The 23,733-nt window shown below is 39.8% G+C and overlaps 2 protein-coding genes across 2 annotated transcripts; both read left to right on the plus strand.

The window, feature by feature from the left end:
- Positions 1-10,039: 10,039 nt before the first annotated feature.
- On the plus strand, positions 10,040-12,873 carry TMSB15C (thymosin beta 15C). The gene is made up of 3 exons (XM_037512948.2): positions 10,040-10,115; positions 11,450-11,554; positions 12,453-12,873. The coding sequence occupies exons 2-3, from the start codon at positions 11,455-11,457 to the stop codon at positions 12,488-12,490; spliced, it is 138 nt and encodes a 45-aa protein (XP_037368845.1). The 5' UTR covers positions 10,040-10,115; positions 11,450-11,454; the 3' UTR covers positions 12,491-12,873.
- A 9,709-nt stretch (positions 12,874-22,582) lies between these two features.
- On the plus strand, positions 22,583-23,084 carry LOC119246590 (late histone H2B.L4-like). Its single transcript, XM_037512949.2, has one exon. The coding sequence runs from the start codon at positions 22,606-22,608 to the stop codon at positions 23,041-23,043; it is 438 nt and encodes a 145-aa protein (XP_037368846.1). The 5' UTR covers positions 22,583-22,605; the 3' UTR covers positions 23,044-23,084.
- The last annotated feature ends 649 nt before the right edge of the window (positions 23,085-23,733 follow it).

Genomic DNA, 23,733 nt, shown 5'->3' on the forward strand with positions numbered 1-23,733 from the left:
AACCAGAGACAAAAATCATATCCTCAGAATCAAGTTTTGAAGGAAAGTATTCATACATTTGCTTCCATGAAAATTATATAATAAAGAAATAAGAAACAAAGTTGAACTCAAAAAATAAGCAACAAGTGATACAAGCTTTTTGGTAAACTGGTTGGCTATGTCTACTAAAGCTAAACATGTGCTTGTCCCGTGACCAGCCATTCCAATTCTAGGTACTACCCAAGAAAAGTACTGACAGTGCTATTTGTAATAGCCACAATCTGGAGGAAACAAGCAAACAAACGAATGTCCAACAACAGGAAAATAAAAAAAAATGGTATATTCAGAAATGAATGTGGCACAAAAAAGCAGAACAGACAACTATAAATGCTCATGACAACAAGGATGAATCTCACAAACCTAATGTTGAGCAAAATAAGCCAGACACAGAGGAGTTCATACATGAAGATTCCATTTACTTAAAGTACAAAGGAGACAAAACTAATTGTCAGGAGAATAGTTACCATCCCTTGACAGGGATCATACATAAGAACATAAAAGAGGCTTCTGAGGGGCCATTTGTGTCTCGAGCTGGGCACTGGCTATATGGATATCTCCTTTTTGTGAACATTCATCAAAAATGTACACTTAAGATTTGTCTTTTTCAAAACACTACATGACATGCACCTCAAAGACATTTTTACAGACACATCACCCAAAGTAGTGATAGCGAAGGCAAAGATAAACAGCTGGGACTCATCAAATTAAAGAGCTTCTGCACAGCAAAAGAGACAGTAACCAAAACGAGGAGAAATCCCACCGACTGGGAGAAAATTTTTGCACACAACACTAATGATGAAGGACTGATCACAAAAATCTGCAAAGAGCTGATGAGACTCAACAAAAACAAAGAAAATAATCCAATCAAAAATGGGCAGAAGAACTAAAAAGAAACTTCTCTGAAGAGGAAATGCAAATGGCCAACAGGCATATGAAAAAATGTTCAACATCACTTGTAATCAGGGAAATACAAATCAAAACTACAATGAGATACCATCTCACACCAGTGAGAATGGCACATATTAAAAAAACTAGCAACAACAAATTTTGGCAAGGATGTAGAGAAAAAGGAACTCTCCTGCACTGCTGGTGGGAGTGCAAAATGGTCCAACCACTATGGAAAGTTGTATGGAGATTCCTCAACCTACTAAAGATAGAGCTTCCATAGGATCCAGCAATTCTACTCCTAGGTATTTACCCAAATGACACAGAAACATTAATTCAGAAGGGCATCTGCAACCCTATGTTTATAGCAGCACTATTTACAATAGCTAAGTTTTGGAAGTGACCCAAATGCCCAAAAATAGATGACTGGATCAAGAAGATGTGGTACATATACACAATGGAATATTACTCAGCAATTAAAAAAGATAAACACATGCAATTTGCAGCAACATGGATGGAGCTGGAAGGGATCATGCTCAGTGAAATAAGCCAGAAAGAAAAAGGAAAAATACTGGATGGTCTCACTCATAGCAGGAGTTTAGAAAACCTAAATAAGGGACCAGGAAAAAGAATAACTATAATAAAGAAAAAAGCAAAATCAGTAAGCAACTATAAACCAGAGACACACTATGGGGGGTGCGGGAAGAGGGGGGTTTCGGGTTAAAATAAGGGGGGTGCAATTGTATGGGGAATATAACCAAGACGAAAATGCATACATTGTGCAAAAATGAAAGATGATGTAAGAAAAGAAACATATATATATGTAAAAGATTTATCCTTTTGTCTGTACTTACATTGTACTTAACTAAACTGTTTTGAAAACCTAACTAATAGGAATCTTCCCATGCATGGCTCCCCTGTTGAGTTGCATGTGCATCAAAAGTCATTTCTCCCTCGAACAGATTTATTCCAGTTATACTTGCTATAACCAAACAAATGTTGAATGCCAAATAATTTTTGCGAAATATATTAAAGACAAATAATTAGAATATAGAATATGTAAAGCACCGATAAGAAGCAATACTAGAAAGACAAGCAAAAAATATGGGTAAAGGACCCAAAGGACACAGAAACATCAATTCCAAAGAACACCTGCACCCCTATGTTTATAGCAGCACTATTTACAATAGCTAAGCTTTGGAAACAGCCCAAATGCCCAAAAATAGATGACTGGATCAAGAAGATGTGGTACATATACACCATGGAATATTACTCAGCATTCAAAAAAGATAAACACATGCAATTTGCAGCAACATGGATGGCGTTGGAAGGGATCATGCTCAGCGAAATAAGCCAAAAAGAAAAAGAAAAATACCGGATGGTCTCACTCATAGCAGGAATCTAGAAAACTTAAATAAGGGACCAGGAAAATGAATATAAGAAAGTGAAAATCAAAATCAACAAAAAACTATGAACCAGAGACACTTTTGGGGGTGGGGGCGGGAGGGGAGGGATTGGGGTCAGAATGGGGCATTTGCAATTGTATGGGGGAATATAAAAATAAAAAATAAAAAAAAAATAAAGGTGTAGACCCAAGGACACTTAAAAAAAAAATGGGTAAAGGATATGAAAATGCAATTCACAGAAGAAGAAACATATATGGCCAGAAAACTTATGAAAAGATGCTCACCCCCTGGAACAATCTGGGGAATGCAGATTCAACCACTAGGGAAAGCTTATTTTTAATCTTTAGATGGATAAAAAGAAATCTGATAATACTTATTTGCAAAAATGTGGGGGAAATGGGAACTCTTCTACCTGATGGTGCAGGTGGAAATTGGTGAAATTACTGTGGCAAGCTATCTGGTAATATCTACTCAGGTTGAAGATGCATACACTTTGAAATTTAGCGATTTGATTTCTAGGAGATATGTTTTTAGAGTAATGGGAGGCTATAGCAAAAATAAAAATTGCAGTATTGTTTGTAATGAAAGAGAGGGGGCAACTTAAGTGTTCATAAAAATGGAAATGTTTAATTAAATTATGGTATATATAATGGAATATCATATATCAGTTAAAATGGATTCATAGATGTCACAGTATAAACATGGATAACTCTAAATAATAAAAATATTGGGTGAAAAAAGCAAGTTGTAGAACTTTACACATTGTATATAACTTATGATGATACAAAAATGACCAGATTTGTTCAGTTAACAAATCTTCATTTTGTGCACAATTCTAGGTACTTGGGATCAATGAACAAAACAGAAATCTTTGCCCTTGTGAACCTTGCATATCAATGTGGGAAGACTGAAACAAAACAAACTTAGCAAGGTTGTATAGTGTGTTAGAACAGGATGATAACAAAGCAGGGTAAGGCAGACAGAGGGAATGGGGCAGTTTACAATATTAAATAGGATAATTCAGGTAGGCTTAATTGAAATGTTGAGCCTTGAGCCTTGAAGTAGGTGAGAGAGTTTAAACAAGCAGATATCCTGGAAAAGAGCACTTCTTCCAGAGGGATATTGCAAAGCCCCCATGACAAGAGTTGAGCCTAGGTTGTTTAAGCATAAGTAAGAAGGCCACAAATGGGACAGTGTGAGTGAGGAGGAGAGTAGATAGAGAGGTCAGAGATATAATGCAGAGTCAGAAAATGTAGGGCTTTTGTAGGGACTTTGTTTCTCACTCTGAGTAGAATTTGGTATCATTGCAAGATCTTGAATGGAGAAGTACCATGATTTGACTTATATTTGTAAATGATCACTTTTGTCTTTGTGTTGAGAATGCACCATAGGGACTCAAGAATAAAAGCAGAAAGACCTGTTGGAAGGCCACTGCAGTTATTCAGATAAGAGATGACGGTGCATTACACCTTAAATGTAGCAATGGAGATAGTGAGAAAGTGGTTTCTTGATGAATGGATGTGTAGTAGGGGAAAAAGAATGAATATTATGTGAATTTTATATTAATATTTTTGGCCTGAGCACATGGACTGATGGAAATGCCATTAACTGAGATCAGGAAGAATGTAGGAGGAGTAGATTTCCAGAAAAAAGATTAGGAATTTTTATTTCGCTGAGCATGATCCCTTCCAGCGCCATCCAAAAAGAAAAATACCGGATGGTCTCACTCATAGCAGGAATCTAGAAAACTTAAATATGGGACCAGGAAAATGAATATAAGAAAGTGAAAATCAAAATCAACAAAAAACTATGAACCAGAGACACTTTTTGGGGGGTGGGGGGCGGGAGGGGAAGGATTGGGGTCAGAATGGGGCGTTTGCAATTGTATGGGGGAATATAAAATAAAATTTAATATTAAAAAAAAAAATAAAAGTAGATGATAAAGAAAAAAAAAAAAAGATTAGGAATTTTTAAAAAATTTTTTTTGATATTTCCATTTTTTAATTTTTTTAAACTTTTTTATATTTTTACATTATTGTTCATTTTTAAACAATATTTACTTCCCCCCAACCCCTCAGGTTTAGTCCCCATAGAGTTTCCTTCACCAATGCACCTGTGCACCATCACCTCAGTCCCCTGTGCTCCTCCCTCCCTCCCTCTGATCCCTCTCCTGCCTCCTCCCCTTCAGGATGTCTCTGATTTATAATTGTCCATTTTTGCTTTGTTGTCTTTTGTACTCTTAGTATTTTTTTTTACATTGATGTCTTACTTTGTTCCCCTATATTCCTGTTATAAGTGAAACCATCCGATATTTTTCTTTTTCCTTCTGGCTTATTTCACTGAGCATAGTTCCTTCTAGCTCCATCCACATTGCTGCGAATGGCATGAGTTTCTCTTTTTTGATTGCTGAATAATATTCCATTTTGTATATATGACACATCTTCTTGATCCAGTCATCTATTTTTGGGCATTTGGGTTGTTTCCAGGTTTTACCTATTGAAAGTTGTGCTGCAATAAACATAGATGTACAGGTGGGTTTTTTTTGAATCACCGTTTTTGTGTCCTTTGGGTAGATCCGTAGGAGTGGAATTGCCAGGTCGTATGGTAGCTCCATTTTTAGTAGACTGAGGAAACCCCAGACAGCTTTCCATAGTGGTTGGACCAGATTGCACCACCACCAGCAATATAGGAGAATTCCTTTTTCACCACCTCTCCAACACTTGTTGTTGCTTGTTTTTTTGATATGTGCCATTCTTACTGGTGTAAGGTGGTATCTCATTGTGGTTTTAATTTGGATTTCCCTGATTATAAGGAATGTTGAGCATATTTTCCTATGCCTGTTGGCCATTTTCATTTCCTCTTTGGAGAAATGTCTTTTAAGTTCTTCTGCCCATTTCTTGACTGGATTGTTTATTTTGTTTTTGTTGAGTTGTGTGAATTCTTTGTATATCTTTATGATCAGTCCCTTATCAGTTTACTGGAGTGCAATGATTTTTTTCCCGAATCAGTGAGGCGTCTCTCTGTTTGGGCTAATGTCTCTTTTGCTATGCAGAAGCTTTTCAGTTTGATGTAATCCCAGGTGTTTATGTTTTCCTTGACTTTCTTTGCTTGGGTGATGAGTCTTTAAAGATGTTATTGAAATACATTTCTTATAGTGTTTTACCTATATTTCCTTCTATATATTTTATGGTTTCAAGTCTTATGTCCAGTTCATAAAGATTAGGAATTCTATCTAGGACATTTTGAGTTTGAGATGTCTATTAGATAACTGAGTGGAAGTACTGAATGGACACTTGGGTGTATTAACCTGTAATTTGGGACACAGATCTCGTGTGCAGGCAAATACAGATCTGGTTAGCCGCATAGAAATGGTTTTACATTAGTGGACTGGAAGAGATAACCAAGGGACTATAGACAGGAATGAGAAGAGTAGGAACAGGGCCAGGGGCACTCCCATCTTAAGAGGTCTGGGAGCAGAGAAGGAGCCAGTTAAGGAGGCTGAGAAGGGGCTGCCAGTGAGGCCAGAGGAAACAGGATAATGTGGTGTCTTGGAAGCCAAGTGAGGAAGGTGAGCTGAGGAGTGACTCATCAGCTTGCCAAATGCTGAACAGGTTTACTAAGGACTAAGAATTGACTGTTGGATTGAACACTGTGGAAATTATTCATGCCCTTGACAAGAGCAGTTTCAGTGGTGTGCTGCAGGTGAAGCTTTAATTGGATGTGTTCAGATGATATTGGGAAATAGTGAACGAAGACAACTATTACGAAGGGGTGAAGATGTAGTGGCTATCTAGTGGGGAGAACATTCCTGACAGATGAAACAGATGTTAAAAAGGCCCTAAGGCAACAGTGAGGGTAACTTGTTAAGGAACCACAGTGAAGCCATAGCTGGACAGTGAGCAGGCAGAGAGGGTAGGGGACTAGGGATGAATGATCATCTGGAGCTCCCTCTTGACCCCAGAATGATGTGATATAAGTAGAAGGGCTAGGGAATGCAGTCTTACACCAGGCACATTGGTTCCACGATACCTTCAAATATTTATATTCAAATATTGCACATGGAGATGTATATCACATGTATCTGTGAAAGAGATTTGTCTCAAAGGATAGTAAAGAATTCGGATGATAGCATGAAGGAGAAGGGAAATTATAGCATGCGGGAGAAGAGATTGTATATATAAAATAATGCACATATATATGAAGATAAGAAATAACAGTGATCGTATCCTCATAGAAATGACCTAGTGAGTGCAACACTGCTGATATGGGAGACAAGGGTAGGAAGGTGGTAGTGGTATTATTGAATTAATGTGAGAGGGAGAGGTCTGGTGGGAGAGGAGAGGGACTGGCTAGAGTTGCCACAACAAAGGACCACAGACTTGGTGGGTTAACAACTTATTTTCTCCCAGTGCTGGAGTCTTAGTTCTGAGATCTAGATGTCTGCAGGACTGCTTTCTGTTGACACCTCTCTTTTTAGCTAGAGGAATTCTTTCTATGTCTTTACATGGATTCTCATGTTCCAATAAGGCCTGTTGTATTGGATTAGGGCCTATCGGTATGACCCCATTTTACCTTAATTACCCCTTTAAAGAGGTAACCAAGTGACAATCTGATATACAGGGGGCTAGGATTTCTCCATATGAATTTTGGAGGACAAAGTCCAGCCCATATTAATCATGTGTGGTATCAACTGGAAGGCTACATACAGATGCAGGTGCTAGTGGGTGGGTGAAGCAATTCGTGGTGAGTCTGTGGAAGTTCTTCTCTGATGTCCTTAATTTTCTGGTGAAGTAAAAAGCGAGTGAAGAGTGCAGTGTGCGGGGGCGGGGTGTAAGGAGTATGAAGAAAGAGAAGTTGTGAAACAGTAACTTAGAAATGTCTGAAAGCTAGGGGATGGCAGACCAAAGAGTGATTACCTGGCAGCATTAAAAGTCGGATTTAAGTTCATGGTCATGAATTTAAACTAAGATTGTGATGAGATTGTGTATTTTCCTCCAACTAGGTTTAGCTGTGTGTGTTCAGATTCCTTCAGGCAAATTTGGATTTAGCCAGTTATGATTTTGCCAGAGAAACAATGCAAAGTGAGAGAGGGGCAGGACAGTGAGGAGCATATGTATGTGAGTGATTATAAAGACTGACATGACATTTGAACTAAGGAAGGAGGGAAAAGAAGAAAATAAGAGAGCAAGAGATGGTAAAGAAAGATGCAAGAGATGGTAAAAATCTGGTCGGACCAATGGACTGGAGATACTGGTGAGGCTTAACAGTACCAAAGGGAGTCAGCTGGAAAAAGAGGAAGTGATAATTATATGGAGGAATGTTTGAAATTGATGTGATGGAGGAGACATTGAGATTATTCTATAATTGCTATGACAAGGCCTACGGCACGGATGTTTGAGTTAGTAACACACAGGGTCAAGGACAATGTCATGGGAAATTTCCGATGATCTTCATTTTCTATTGAAGTAAAAAGCGAGTGAGGAGTGCAGTGCAGTGTGCGGGGGGTGGGGGGGGTGGGGGTGTGTGTAGGGCGTGTGAAGAGAGAGAAGTTGTGAAACAGTAACTTAGAAAAGTCTGAAAGTTAGGGGACGGCAGACCAAAGAGTCAATGAACTGAAGGAGCCAGTGTGTCTGAATGATCATTCTCGAGTTCACCAGAAATTAAGGCAGGATTACTACCACTGAAAGTTACTGTACCAGGAGTGAAGGTCTTTGAGAAGTAAGGTGTGTGTGCATGTGAGTGTGTGTCTGAAATTTGGCAGATGACAATAATGATGGCTAGTCAGTGATACCAGCTGTCAAAAGTGTGAAGTTATTAGGGAGATGGGAGAGTAATGGTCTCAAGCATCAGCAATAAGATGCAAAGGAGACATTTACCCAAATTTAAGGCTCTGTGGCATAATGATGGTGGGAAGAAAAATGGGCTCCTTGTGAGTGTTCCTTAGGGAGCATAGAATCCTCAGGGAAGAGCTGGTTTCTGTTTAAGGGAGGGCACATTCAGAAAAGAGGTTTTATCAATGGCGCATTGTGTGTGAGGAAGTAGGGGAAAAGCGTGAGATGTGAACTAAAGAGGGGATATGATCACGGCTTTACGAGGGTTAGTATGTGGGAGTGGAAGGGTGTTGTGGAGATCTTGAGGTTCTTGTGACTGGCACAAATTGAGATGGTCATCAGCAGAGGAGTTCTAACAGCCAAGGCAGATAAGGGTGGCAGGATTTTGAAGTCTGGGTTAGGGAGAGTTGGGTGGGTGTGTGGGGCTTCCTGTCAACCTCAAGTGATGTAGAAGCTCAGTCTTAGACGTGGAGTACTGGTCCACACAATATTCCATATTGCTCATGGTAACAGAGATCATGTGACTCTAATGATAGGAAAATGGACTAGAAATTACACATCACTTTCAGGAGAGGACTAAATGGAAGTGGGGTGATGGTGCTGGAAACCTAAATTTTTCTGTGTTATTCCTTAAAAAGGATAAAGTAAACATACTCAAATGTTAAGTACATTCAAATATGAGTGGTGGAAACATTGCTGTTTATTATATTTAATGCCTGGGGCATTGGTACTCTTTAAATATTATTTGTTGAGTGAATGTGCCTTTCTCTGTTAAAATTGTCTCTAAAAAATAGACAAAAGTCTCAAATTAACACAAGGTATTACGACAGCACAGAAAAGGGAATGGAGAGAGTGGGAAAGGCACGAGAAATCATTGTGGAGAGAGTGATCGCTGATCTTTGTAGATCGCGATCTATACGAGCCATATGCAAAGTATGGGGTGCAAGTGAAAGATACAGTCCTATGTCCAATTTAACCTTAACATGCTGAGGTTCTGGAGACTATCTAGGAAATGACCTTGAACATTTAGTTCTTTCAAGTAATTGTCTGATGCTCACTTCTCTCCCCTAAAATAGACACTGGGTGGTGCTGCTGTCCAAAAATTCGGCTCTATCATGGATTCATTACTTCACTCTATAGACGCATTTCACTATTGTCTCCTGTGGGCCAAGGGAACTGCTCAGGATTGGGGACATAAAGATAAGTGACCACAATGAGTTCTTCTCTGATTACCCTAAACTGAGGGCCGAGTTCAGTGGCTTAGAAAATCGAAAATATGACTTCTAAATAGGAGGGTAGCACTGACAATGAAATGTCTAGTTGTGGGTGTAAATGACTGAATCGCCCATCTTTTCCTTGAGAACCCTCTTCATGACCCGTGTAGGGATTAGAACAGCACCGCTTCCAAATCACTGTTTAATGGTTTCAGCGTACATAGGCTCTGATGGCTACAAAAAGCTGAGAGTTTGCTCCTTCAGCCTGCATCTTGGGATTCCAGACGTCCAAGGCTAGCTGGGCTGTGTCTGCGTGTTTAGAATCCCTGTGGTCGTGAAGGAGTGAATACACTTGGGAAGAAGAGAAGTGAACCCTTCCGACAAAAGGAGTGGGAGAGACGAGGGAGGCATCAGCGTGGGCTTGCAGAGGGTCCGGGGGGCGGGGGGTGTCTGGCATGACGTTATCAAGATCCTGTGCAGGGAGTGGGGTTCACAGCTGAGCCAAGACAGGGAGTGGGGTCCATAGCTGAGCCCAGACGGTGGACTCGGCCCTCAGCGGTAAAGTGGGGGGAGGGGCGAGGAGGCAGGCCTCGAGGCCTGCGGCCAATCGGAGAGGACGGGGGCGGGGCCCGCGGCGGGCCTTATAAGCGCGGGGTTTGGCACGGGAAGGCCCACATTCTCCTGTGTGCGGAGCGTTCTCGGTGCAGCCGTCGGCCTTCCACTGGTTTCCGAACCTTCGGGTGAGGACTGGCGGCTCCGCTCGAGCCAGAGTACCAAGGGGACAGGCGGGCGCGGAGGCCGCGGGGCGGGGAAGGCGTAGCCGGACTCCGGGGAACCGGCGGGGTCGGGTGGCGGGGGCGTTTGGTCTCGGGTCGCCTTTGTCTTCCGTGGTGCCGCCCGCCGCGCGCGAGGTGGATTCCTCCTGGGAGTCGGTCCCTGGGAGGCTCTAGGGGGCGGCACCCCAGAGCGGAGGGTCAGTGGTGGCTGCTGGTGGGGCTGCCCCTGAGTGCTCTCCCCTCCCAGGCCGATGGGTTAGCCTGAACGACCAAAATGTAAGCAAACTGCTCCCGACAAACTCACACACCCCGCCCCGTTATTATTTAAAGGTTAATTCCAGTTTTCCCAACTCTGGAGACTGGCCTCTGATTGCTGTCAGTGGAGCGTTTTCGGGAGACCGCGAAGGAGGGGAAGTATATTTGGGACTTCTATCTGCCTGGGGTCCTTTTTATTCTGCCCTAGCTGTGTCTCACCCTACATGGGTGGGGCCCTGCAGCACGTGAGAGCTCCGCTTTCCGTCTCTGGGGTCTCCTATTGTCTCTTCTGGACAAAACCGGAACGGTCTCCTGGCACCTCATCTAACCTCATCGCCTCCCCTCTCCCTTGCAGAGAAAACATGGTGAAATAAGAATCAGCTCTACTCGATTTACCCCAATCTGCTGAAGTTCTGAGTCTGGTCTTAATTAGGTGTGCCTTCTTGGAGCGTTTATAAAACAGTGCCATCAGGAGCAATTATGATAGTGCGATTAGTTTGGATTAAATCCCTCCTCATATTGTAGCTGAATCTACTGGCTTTTGGCAGATAAAATGGAAAGAAACGATCCCAATTTATGGTACCTTTTTTGTATGCTGCTCCTTATCCCAAGAAACGCCGCCCACCTCCCTCCAGTAATTGACTAAAAAATGAAAATGCTCAAATAGTGTTATCTCCTATTAAACATTCAATAGCTGGTTAAACCCAGTCTTTATTTTTTTCTTCTTTCTATCTCCTCTTGTGCTTCTATCGCCTCCATTTTACAGAGTGGGACATAATTCACTCTGGGTTTGCAGAACATCTTGATTTCGTGTACATCTTGAGTCAGTGGCACTTACTGTCTATCAGAATGGGGTAATAATGTGGAATAAAATTATTGTAATAAAAACATGACTTCTGAAATGTGTTCTTCTTGAAAATCAGGGGAAATACACATTGATATCAAATGTGAGAATTTTGGCTATTACTCCTTAGTTCTGATAATAGTTCTATCAGACAGGTTTTTTTTTTTTTTTTAATGTGTTGTGTGTGTGTTTCTTTTAGTCAAGATGAGTGATAAGCCGGACTTGTCCGAAGTGGAGAAGTTTGACAGGTCAAAACTGAAGAAAACTAACACAGAAGAAAAAAATACTCTTCCTTCAAAGGAAAGTAAGTCGTGGGGTTTTCTAGTGGAGACAGTGGTGAGAATTGCTAGATTCAGTAAATAAACTCTTCTAGTAAGTTTTGCCACAAAGTAAGCAATAATTAGAGTGCCAAAGTACTTAATGCAATGTTGAAAAATTTCAAAATAATTGCCTTTATATTTGACTTAAGTGGTTCTCACAAAATAAGCTCTAATAGTAATGGGGATTAAGAAATGGTTTTGTTGGAAAATTACTAAAAAGCACAATACAACCAATCTTGGAATGTTGGACTTTACATAGAAACATCTTAGTTTTGTACAATTTTTGTATAATTGGCAATTTTCTGCACCTAGCAATTTGGGTTTGTGATTTTATCCCTAAAAAGACTGTAATGTGCAGGTTTGGCTTTCTCTACCTGATGACAAGATAAGGTGGGAGAACCAGTTTAAGTCTTGGGTATAGTCAAGCTTCCCAGGGAGGAAGGGATTGATTTTGCCTTCATGACATTAGAATCTGCTGGAGGAATTCCAAACCGAGGAGCATGTTTTGTTATGTCAGCATTATTTAAAAGCTCCAAAACTAGTTAAAATTGGCTCAATTACTTCCTAATTGTATGGCAATAGCTAAATCTGAAGAAATGCTTCACTTGTCCATCAGTCTCACAATAATCTATGGGAAAAAAAGATTTCTATGGGAAAAGACATGCAGTTGATGTCAATTCTAGTGAGTGTTCAGTTGCACACATATTCTCACCCCCCTATAGTGAGGATTTCTGGCTAGTGTTATGATATTCTAAATTTAAAGCAGGTGTGGCAGTCTTCAGAACTTGGCAAGGAACTCTTTTAGAAGAAACAACTTAATCCTAGGAAAATAATCTCTAAATGAAATTTTTTGTTTGTTCCCCCCCCACCCCACCCCCACAGCTATCCAGCAGGAGAAAGAGTGTGTTCAGATATCGTAAAATGGAGATCTCTTCCCAAGAGCAAATTTCACTGTTGCCTGAGTGTCTTGGTTTGGGGCTTGTTTCTTGTAAACTTTTGTGTTGTAGAATTTAGGCATCTTTCCTTTGGATGTGTTCTCACCCTTACTACCTGGCAAAGACGTCAGGTGTAGCCAATGTTCCCTTATATTCATTTTTAAACTCCAGCTGCCAGATGCTACCAATTTCTCCATCAGTGACCTTTGTGTGTGTTGTTCTTGCACCCCCAAGTGATGAGCCACTTTTAACTTTCTACAGTGAATGTCTCTGGTACTCTGTAATCTTCACAAAGTGGCATGCATTTGCAGCTTCTCGTAGTTTCTTTTTCATTTCTAATATGAGAATAAAAGAATAAATATAATCATGTTGCGACTCCTGTGGTCCATTCTTGGTCTTCTAAGGAATAAAAAAACACAAAGCTACTCTTTTCAGCTAAACAAAGTGGTTGAAGGAAAGCTGCTTTAGCAGATTAGTCACATAGGAAAGGTACTCCCCTGATCAGATCAAGTGGGTCCTGACTTGGGGATTCTAGCTGCTTTTTCCCTAGAGTTGGAATCATAGAGATGGAGAACCTTGGAGGAGTTCAAGTAGACTAACCCTCATCAGAGATGAGGAAATGAAAACAGTATCTTAAGTGATATGCCCCCTCCCCCATTCATATGTTGAATCTATAGCACCCAGTGTGACTAGTTTTGGAGATATAGGGTATTTAGGATGTAATTAAGGTTAATTGAAGTCCTAAGGGTGGGATCCTAATTTGATAGGCCTGTGGGCCTTGAAAGAAGAGGAAAAGACACCAGAAATCTTCCACCAAGTGAGAGCACAGCAGGAAGGTGGCTGATTGCAAGCCAGAAGAAGAGTGCTTACCAGAAACTGACCCTTCTGGACCTTTATCTAGGACTTTTAGCCTTCTGAACTGTGAGAAAATAAATTTCTGTTAAGTCACCCAGCCTATGGTATTTTGTTACAGCAACCTGAGTTGACTAATACAATAAGGAATACATATAAATAGGCAAGTCCTAGTTGCTGTCCTTAAATAATAGGCTCATCAGTTGAATTTTATAAGAATCAGTCACCTATAATACCACCAATCAGAAGTTTAGCATGTGAGTGTATAACCATCCAGACCGGAGTCTATTAATATACATCACTTTTTCTACAGAAAGGGATTATGTACTTGTAACCTCAAGTATTATCTTAACATCCCTTTCTAAGGGTTGTTATCTTGAATAATTGCTGGGTTTACAGGAGGTGGAGGTATTTTCTTTGTAATAGCATAAACTTCCATATGCAAAACAAATGGGTCAACTCTGATCAAATGTCAGTGAGATGACACAATCATAGGACTTAGTATAGCCAGAGGATTTGAGAGTTGGAAGTAACCATGTTGGTCACCAATACCTTACCTCTTGCCTGAAACGATTAGCCAATAGTCAGTCAGCCCCTGGCTGTGACAGTCTGCTTACATTGCCCAAATTTGCCTGCTGTAAGTTCTACTCAGTGGTCCTAGGACTGCATGTTCAAGACCCACAGAGAATAATTCTTTCTCCAGTATTTGAAGTCAGCTGTTATGTACCTGCCTCTATACCTCCATACCTCCAAGTCTTCTCCTAATAATTCTTCCCAGATCCTTTGCATCCAAGTTACACAGATGGGGAAACCATCCTGACTGCTAATGTGCTCAAGTTTGCTCACGATTCAATTTCTTTACATTCTGATTCTGTCATCCAACACATTTTGTTCTCCTTTCAACATTGCCATTTGCAAATTTGAGAAAGATGTTGTACATCCATGATAGATTCAGCAACCCCTGCTTTTGTGTACTAATCTAGCACAAGATTAGGCTCATTTCAAAAGGCCCAAAGAAAAGGTGAGTTGGGGTTAGATAATAGCTCCCATTGTTCAGTTGCTTCTGGTAATCATCCTTCTCATTAATGTATTGATTCCATTCTGAGCAGTGTGTTAAACTGAGTGGGAGCAGATGAGAGGTACATGGCAGCAGGCAAAAGACATTTAGCTAGATGAATACTCATCCAGATAAGACATGAGAAAAACAATAGCTCACCTAGAGTAACTTTGTACTGTATTTTTAAAATATATAATGTAGGACTGCTCTGCTTGTCAGTACATTCACTTGCTTATTTTACCAGAAAGAGATTTGTTTCCCGCAATGAACCTTCCGTTAGCAGGGATTAAGATTTAGGGTCCTGAATAGCAACTGACAAAAAAAAAAAAGAAATGCTATGCCTACTTCCTTCTCCATTCCCAAGGGTGAATACCCAGGGAGGTACTTATTTGTTCACCTTGGGTCAACTCTTCCCATTTTGAGCTCAGGAGCTGCAGGTTCTACATTTAGGCTGCTCTGATTGGCACTTCCATCATCCAGTGATGCATATTTACCAGTCATGAAACTTCACATTAAAAAAGTATAAACTGGCCTCCCGGGTGGCGCAGTGGTTGAGTGCTGGGTTGCGAAGCTGCCCGCAGCCTCTGCAGCTCCGGTTCGATCCCCGGCTGCTCCCGGGCCTCCGGAGGAGGGTCCCACATGGTGCGCAGACCTCTCCTGCCGCCCGCTGCTCCCCTCAGCAGTGTACTTCGGTCCTTCTGCCTGCTCTGCTCCCAGCTCTGGCTCTGGTGAATTCTCTCACCCTCCCCCACTTCTGACTGTACCTAGTGCTTGTATGTATCAATCAATCAATAAATAAATAAATCTTTTTTAAAAATTAAAAAATATATAAACTGGAATAGAATCAGATATAGCTGAATGAGATAGGCTTATTGCTTCAGTTTGTAGGAATTTTGAAAAATGTACCATTTAATGAATTCTTGATTTAGCTAATTTTGAACTGTGTTTGGGTCCTTGATTATTCAAAAGAATTCTACAATAGGGGTCAATTTGAAGACAAGTTTGTATGGGGTATTTTGTTCTAGGAATAATGTTTCCCCAATTTGATGCTTGCAATTTGTTATTTACACATAGATGTTGTTTCCCTTAGTTTTTTTTTTTTGTAACGTGGCACCAGATTTATTTAATACTACTTAAAGCAGATATTTTGTATTCTTATACATGCATGTGCACACAACACACGCACACTTTTTTTCACTTTTTTTTTTTGAGTGTGGGGATTCATTAGTAGCCTGTCCTCCACACTAATTTTCACTGTAAGCTGTCAAGAACTGGGACAATGACAGCCTCACTTGTCTCCCCAATGCCTGGGTGATATCAGGGACAAGGCCAGTGTTTGGTGAATGAATATTTGAATTAGTTAAATAATGTGGATATATTGCAAACTTTTCTGCAAATTAGAACCACAGGCAAAGTTTTTGTTTTTTGCCAAAAGAGAATTTCTTTACTTGTTTTTGAACACAATTAGACTACATTGGGTATTTGCTCTTGTGGACACATAAAGGAATTTTTAAGAAACTATTAGTATGTTCTCTATCCACTTTTTTTCTTTACCTACCATCATCCCTTGTTCCTTTCCTCCACCCCCTTAACCTCAGATCCCTCATGATATTCATTGATGTCCACTGCTTTTTGAAAGTGTTTTACGATATTCAATTGTTTACCATGTGAATGTCCAGCTTTTGTTTTTATTGTTCTGACTTGTTTTGCTATATATACTTTTCTCAGACTCCCTCCATTTGTTGAAAATGACTACATTTCATTCTTTCTTATGACTATATAGTATTCCATGGTGTGAATATATCACATCTTGATCCAGTCATCTCTGGATCGACACTGAAGCTGCTTCCATGTCCTAGCTATTGTAAATACTGCTGCTGTGAACATTGTGGAACATGCATTTTTGTGTTGATGGTTTCCTGTTCTATGGATATATGCCAAAGAGTGTGATTGCTAGGTTGTATGGTATTTCCATTTTTCAGTTTTTTAATGTAAATCCAGATTTCTTTCCAAAATGGTTGTACCAGCTTACATTCCCACTAACAGTGTAGCTGGGTTCCTTTTTCTCCACATCCTCGCCAACACTTGTTGGAAATCTGCTGAATATGTGCCATTCTCACAGATGTAAGATGGAATCTTATTGTGATTTAACCTGCATAATGAACATCTTTTCATATATTTTCTAACCTTCTGGATATCCTCTTTAGTGAATTGTTTCTTCATATCTGCTGCCCACTTGTTAGTTATTTTTTATTGTATTTTTTATATACCTTGGATATTAATCTCTTGATCAGTTATATATTCTGTGATTGTTTTCTCCCATTCAGTAGGGAGAATGTATATTTAATCATTTTGTATTTTCTTTCACCATATAGAAGCTCTTAAACTTGAGGTAATCTATGTTTATTTTTGTTTTTAATTTCCTTGTCATAAGGGTGGCGTCATCAAAAATATCTTTAATATTGATGTCATGGAACATATCACCAGTGCTGACTTCTGTGTATTTTATTTTTGCATATCCACTATCTAAATCTTTAATCCATTTGGAATTTATTTTCATGTATAGAGTTAGAGAGTGATGCAATTTCTTTCTTTTGTGTGTGCTCTTCTAGTTTTCCCAGCACCCCTTATTAAAGAGACTGTCCTTTTTATAGTCCTAGCTGCTTTATCATAGATTAGGTGCTGGTATGTGTGTGGATTTATTTCTGGGATTTCAATTAATCCTATTCCATTGATCTGTGTATCTATTTTTGTGCAATACCAAATAGTTGTTTTTTTTTTTTTAAATAAGTTTGCTTTATAGTAAAGTTTGAAAGCAGTTAACTTGATGCCTCCATTTCTCTCCTTTTTTCTTAAGGTTGCTTTTGCAATTCAAGGCTTTTGGTTGTTCCATATAAGTTTCAACATATTTTGTTTAACTTTGAAAAACATTGTTGGTATTTTCATGGGTATTGTGTTAAATTTATATGTTATTTTAGGCAGGATAGTCATTTTTTAAGATTTATTTAATTATGCATACAAGAATTGGGGTACAGGCCAGAGGTGTGGGGGGTGAGAGGACACACCAGAGAGAGAGTGGGGAACAGAACAGGTAGACTGACTGAAATACACTGCTGCGGGGAGCAGTGGCTTAGACACGAGAGGTCTGCTGAGCCATGTGGGTTGCTCCCTGGCTTACTGGGGATCAAACTCAAGCTACAGAGGCTCTGAATAGCTTCACAGTGCTGTGCTTAACCCCTTGCGCCACAGGGAGGCTCAGGATAGTCATTTTGATTATGTTGACTCTTTCTATTCATGAGCATGGAATATACTTCCATCTCCTTATGTTGCTATCTAAGTCCTAAGTTGGGCGTTTGCCTCCTTAGGTAACTTTTGAAGTATTTTATTCTTTTTGAAGCAATTATAAATGGAAATAATTTCTTAATTTCTTTTACTTCTTATTTGTATATAAAAAGGCTATGGATTTTTATATGTTGATTTTGTAACTGGCCATTGTTGTATTCATTTGTTTCTAATGACTTTTTATTGGCATCTTTAGGACTTATGTAATCTATATCTATATATATATATCTATATATATATATATATAGAGAGAGAGAGAGAGAGAGAGAGAAAGAGAAAGAGTTAGATCCTCGTTTATAATTGACACTGCTCAGAAATCTGTGTAGCATGCTTTCTTCAATAGAATTTTATCATATTTTCTGGAAATAAAAAAGAATTTTTTTCCTTCATTATCTGGGCTATAGAATTACATGTTCCCTGAAGATCTGACAAGATACACCATTGGAAACCTGGCCATTTGGGACAATAATTCATTGATGACTTCCATTTCTTCAATACTTCTTTAAGTCCTTAAATCCTTGTTTAATTCAATTTCTATAATTTTTCTGGTTTTAAAATTTATTTGGCTCAATTTCTATATACTTTTACATTCAAACATGTAGATACATATTTGTATTATGAATTATTCTTGAAAGGGATATACTTCTAATTTTAAAATATTTCCCATTCTATTGATTGATAACTTTTTGTAACTAAAGTAACTATTGATACTTTTTCTCTCTCTAAGGAGGTTTCTTAGGGAATTAGGTTAATATGTATTTTTTATCCAATAGAACCTACATGTATTTATTCTAGCATTTGGAGTGTATTTTATGATCTAAGCATTGTTAAAATAATTTTAAACTTAGTATGTGTCTAAGGACTTTAAAATATTTTTTTATTATTGCCATTTCTGTTGGATTCTGTTATTAGAGACCATGATTTTTCCATTTCTCCTCCTCCGAAATATTTTCCCAGAGGTTTGGGACCAAAACTGGAGGCAATAGTTAGTCAGCAAGGTCCCTTGATTTCCAAAATCAATCTAGGGCCTAGCAGAATAGTAGTAAAACTTTTCCTTGAGCAATCCACTCACAGAGCATTCCATCTTTGTCAGACTTTGCCTTGCTCAAAACAAAAATGGAGAAAGGTCAAGATTTAGAGAGAGCTTCAGTAAGTGCAAGTACAAAGTGCAAGTACAAACATCACAAAGAGAGCAATATTGCTTCCAGCACTTCCCTTGAGATTAATAGAGGTAGGGTTAATGACAAATGACCCTCTTCATCAAAATCACGCTTGGAGATTTCATATAAAAATATTTGAAAAAAGAGCTTGCAGCACAAGTTGCTAAAAGTTGTTAACATGAAATCAAAGGCAGTAAAAACCTCTCTGAGGTGCTTAGTAATTGTTGCAAGCATGTAAATTAATGTGCTGCATGCCAAAGACTCATTGTAGGGTTTATCTGCCTTGTCAGATAAACAACTGAGCACATGTTTGAAAACAGCAGATTTCTTCAAACTTAATAAGTCTGGATAGCTATCATTTTAATAGTGATCATACTAATTAGTGCTCCTTCATAATGTCACTGTTTGCCAATATGAGAGAGGTTTATTTATAAATTTATTCTGGCATGCTGGTCTCCTAGATATAGCAGTATGTGAAAATTAATGTAATAAATTTAATCTATTACAATTTTTCTTTCTTTTATTCTCGCTTTTAATCATGATAATGAGAATATGAATCCAGATTTGTGGATGGTCATATCTCCTATCTCTTCCATCAAATAAAAGAACAATGGTCTCTCCGTATAGTATTAATATGACTCCCCTGATGGACATTGTATTTTCCATTATCTCTTTCACTATTCCAATGCAGTTTTCCACCTCTACCGATATGGGGCCTGAGAAAATAAAACCCAACACATTAAAAACTCAGCTGTCTGTGAACAAAGGCAGAAACCAAACCACCAAGATTTTGCATAATTGTAGACATTTAAAGGACTACACTCTTTGTGAAGACTGGCTTTTTTCTACTGGGGAAGGAAGATGTAAAGGAAATTTCTACTCCTTGGTCTTTGCTCTGGGTGGAGAAAACTTTTGAGAATTTGTAATCCTGAAACTCCCTGTATAGCTTTGGGGTTGAAACGACCACTATAGGCATAATCCAAACAATTCCTGGCCACAAACCCAGACATAGGGAAAATGGAAATCAAATCCTTTCTCAGGGGGTTAACCTTATTGAGACTTTCACAAAGTACCTACAGAGAACATCCTCCTATTTAAGTATATAATCTAAAAACAAGTCAACTTCATCAAAATGAAAAAAAAAAAAAACACCCAAAATCGAAATATCCAAAGAATCATCACATGCCAACCATTAAAACATGTATTAAGATGTTTATAAATGGCAAGCTATAGAAAACATAAAGAAGAAATAGCTAATTCTCAAAAGAGCCAAATGTATTTTCTATGCTTGCAAATCAGAACCACTAGAATAAAAACCACAAAAAAAATGATCATATGAGATATAAAGGATATAGAATTGGTGAACTAGAAGATAATGGAGAAATAATAGAGAATGTATCACATAGAGATAAAGAGAACAAATATTTATAGCAAAGCAAAGAACTTAGGGAATTGAGTAGGAGGTACCCATTACATGTCATAGGCACTCCAGAAGTGGAAAATCAGATAAATATGTGGAAAAAATAACATTCAAGGAGAAATGGCTGGCAATATTCTTGCATTTAAGGACGGGGGGGAGGCATTCCTGGATTCAGGAAGCACACCTGGGTACATCATGATAAAACTACAGACAGTATAAGATAGTTAGCGTAACAGTAGACAAAAAACCACATTACTAAAAGAGGAATACCAACTAGTGTGACAGCAGACCAGTCTCAATTTGTGAATGGAAGCCAAAAACAAGTTGTGAGAGAAAATGACAATCAACTTAGTCTTGCATATCTAGCCAGAATGTATTTTAAGAACAAGGATGTGATAACTTCAGGAGGGAACACCCGGATCCCAGCCGAAGTACACACTTGCTGCTCCAGCTGCTGAGAGTACAGACAGCTGGCAGTCCCCGTGTGTAAATGCAGTTCTTAGACTGGAATAGCAAGCCATTTCTATCATCACATTATATTTTCTAGCAATAAAATCAGCCCCTACCTTTCATGACTGGAAGGATTTTATTTGCAGTAGTATTTGCTGTTCCTTAAATGACTGAAAAGAAACATCCTCAGAAGCATGACCAATTGGGATGAACCTTATTGATAAACTCATTTATTCAAATCTCAAGTCCTATTGGGGGTCAATTTAATAATTCATTGTTATATATGCACTTTTGAGAAATGTTTTGGGTTGTATTATCTTATGTTCTTGAAGAGACTATGCCTTAATTTTGAGGATTTCCCATTTTTTGTGTGGTTTCCCAAAACCCAAAATTTTCTCAAACAACAGCTCTAAATTTAGTCACCAATTGAAGAATGAGGGGTATTGTGGGATATAAGCAATGCTAAGAAAACAATTTCAAATTTGCTAAATATTTTGGTGTTTTTAATAACTCTACAATTAAGATCTCCTTGGTGGAGCAGGGGTTAAAGCCTCAGCTCTATCAAGCTATCAGCAACCACTGTGGCATGAGTTTCATCCCCAGCCAGGGAGCTACACACATGGCACAGCAGACCTCTCCTGTCTCGCCCGCTGCTCCCCTCAGCAGTGTATTTCAGTAGATCTGCCTGTTCTGCTCCCCACTCTGTCTCTGGTGAATCCTCTCATCCCCCCAATCTTTGGCCTACCCCCAGTTCTTGTATGCATAAATAAGTAAAAACAAATCTTTAAAAAATAATTATATAATTGCCTCTATGTTGTTTCTGGTTTTGGAAACATTTTTTTTTTTTTAGCCATTTTTTAAATTAGATATAATGCTGATTTCCATCAGAAGCAGAAGCAATAGTCAGTCAATTACTTATACAATTTCCAGGAGAGCCCATATGTCTACAAGTAAAATAGTTCTCCCATATGTCTACAAGTGGAATAGTTCTCCTCTATCACTTATGTCTGTAAGGTTCAGAAAAAGCAGTTTCACCCAAATATCATTTCATTAAATGTCATGTGCATCATGAAATATTTTCCTAATGTTATCAGTAGCTGTATTTTCAGAGATTAAGTCCATCCTGTTCCCTCACAACGAGGACTAGGCTGTCACCTCCAGAGAGATCCCTACCAAGGTACACCTGCTGTTGCCAGAGACACTGGCAATTGGCTGTGCCAGAAGCTACCAAGGCCATTGTCAGGTAAACCTGTTGGAAAAGAGCTACCTTGGGAGCATGTGAGAATGGCAAACCCAAGGTCCATTTTAGATCCACCTTACTTGGTGGGTAAAGTTGTAAATACTGGAATCTACTTTTGTTTTGGACCTTGTGCCATCCTCCTCATCTTTAAAATATTTTCATTTTACCAATAATGAAACATTATTATCTGAGTCCGGTGACAGTGCCTACATTCTATTTCTATTTAATTTCTATCATTTAAACGCATTTGGTGAGGACCTTCAAAACTCTCGTGCTTTAATCACAACTCAGTTGATGTTTTCAGATGACCGTTACCTCTATGGGGCAGCTTTCAACGACTTTCTGACGGACGTTACAGAAAGGTGAGAGGTCACCAATGCAACTCCGCTGTGATGTCAGCCAATCCCATCCGACTAGATGCCTCCTTGTCTAGTGATTGCCCCCCCCTTCTAGTACATGTGCTCCAATGAGAGGTGGCCACTGCCAAGACGTCAGCGAAGACAGCCCCTATAAATGGGCCACCGCCCCTCAGCAGGCACCATTGTCCTTCCTGTCAGCTATCAGGAAGTTGACTCCAAAATGGCCGATCCTGCCGTCGAGGCTTCGACTGAGGAGACCCTGGGCTCAGGGGAGCCGGCAAAAGCCAAGCCACAGAGCCAGAAGCGGAAGCAGAAGCACAAGCACAAGCAGCCCCCCAAGCAGAAGCAGCCAATGTGCCGACGGCGCGCCAAGAACCAAAGCGAGAGCTTCGCCTCTTACTTCCCCCGGGTTCTAAAGAACGTCCACATGGGCCTGAGCCTTTCGCGGGAGACCGTGAGCATCCTGGATTCCTTCGTGAAGGACATGTTCGAGCGCATCGCCCAGGAGGCCGGCCACCTGGCCCGCTCCACCCAGCGCGCCACCCTCACGTCCAGGGAGATCCAGACGGCCGTGCGCCTGGTGCTGCCCGAGGAGCTCGGCAAGCACGCCGTGAGTGAGGGCACCAAGGCCCTCATCAGGTACATCCACAGCCAGTGAGACGCCCATCCGGGCCACCAAGACCAAAGGCTCTTTTCAGAGCCCCCAAACCAAAGGCTCTTTTCAGAGCCACCTCCCTTGGCACAAAAAGACCTGTAGCTCTCCCAACACGGCCCGCTGGCCCTCCAGCTGGCGGCGCCCTGCCCGTGCCACCCACCCTTGCTTCCCCCAGTAACTATGCGATCGAGGCTGGTACATTCACAGTAATCTTCATTTCAGGGGAGACAGACTCCCCATGGCCATAGTGTATGACCATAGTGTATGCAAGGGGCACTGATTTAGATTTTTCCGAGAATGATCTCTAGTGGGATGTGTAAAGTGAACATATACCCATAAGGATTTAGCGTTCACTCGCATTCTCCAAATAGTGTCCAATGGAATTATCCAGGGCTTCTTTACTTTGACATGGCAGTATGAAAAGATGTACAACCGTCCACTTTACTTTGTTTATATATGTTTTTTACTTACCTCATATTAGAAATTCATTTAAATATGCAAACGAGGACCCAAACACCATGTGAAAATAGCTAAATAGAAATATCTGGAAACTTCAATCTTATATTTTCCTGGCTTCTGAAATTTCTCTTTCAATTCATTCCAGTTTGTCTGGTTCTATTCTGTTGCAACTCATAGCCTTTTAACTTTCATACACAGTCTTTGTGACTTCTATCTAATATATGATGGGACTTT

The sequence above is a fragment of the Talpa occidentalis genome, unplaced genomic scaffold, assembly GCF_014898055.3.
Source record: "Talpa occidentalis isolate TD23 unplaced genomic scaffold, MPIMG_talOcc4v2.1 talOcc4.15, whole genome shotgun sequence".
NCBI classification, from domain to species: Eukaryota; Metazoa; Chordata; class Mammalia; order Eulipotyphla; family Talpidae; genus Talpa; species Talpa occidentalis.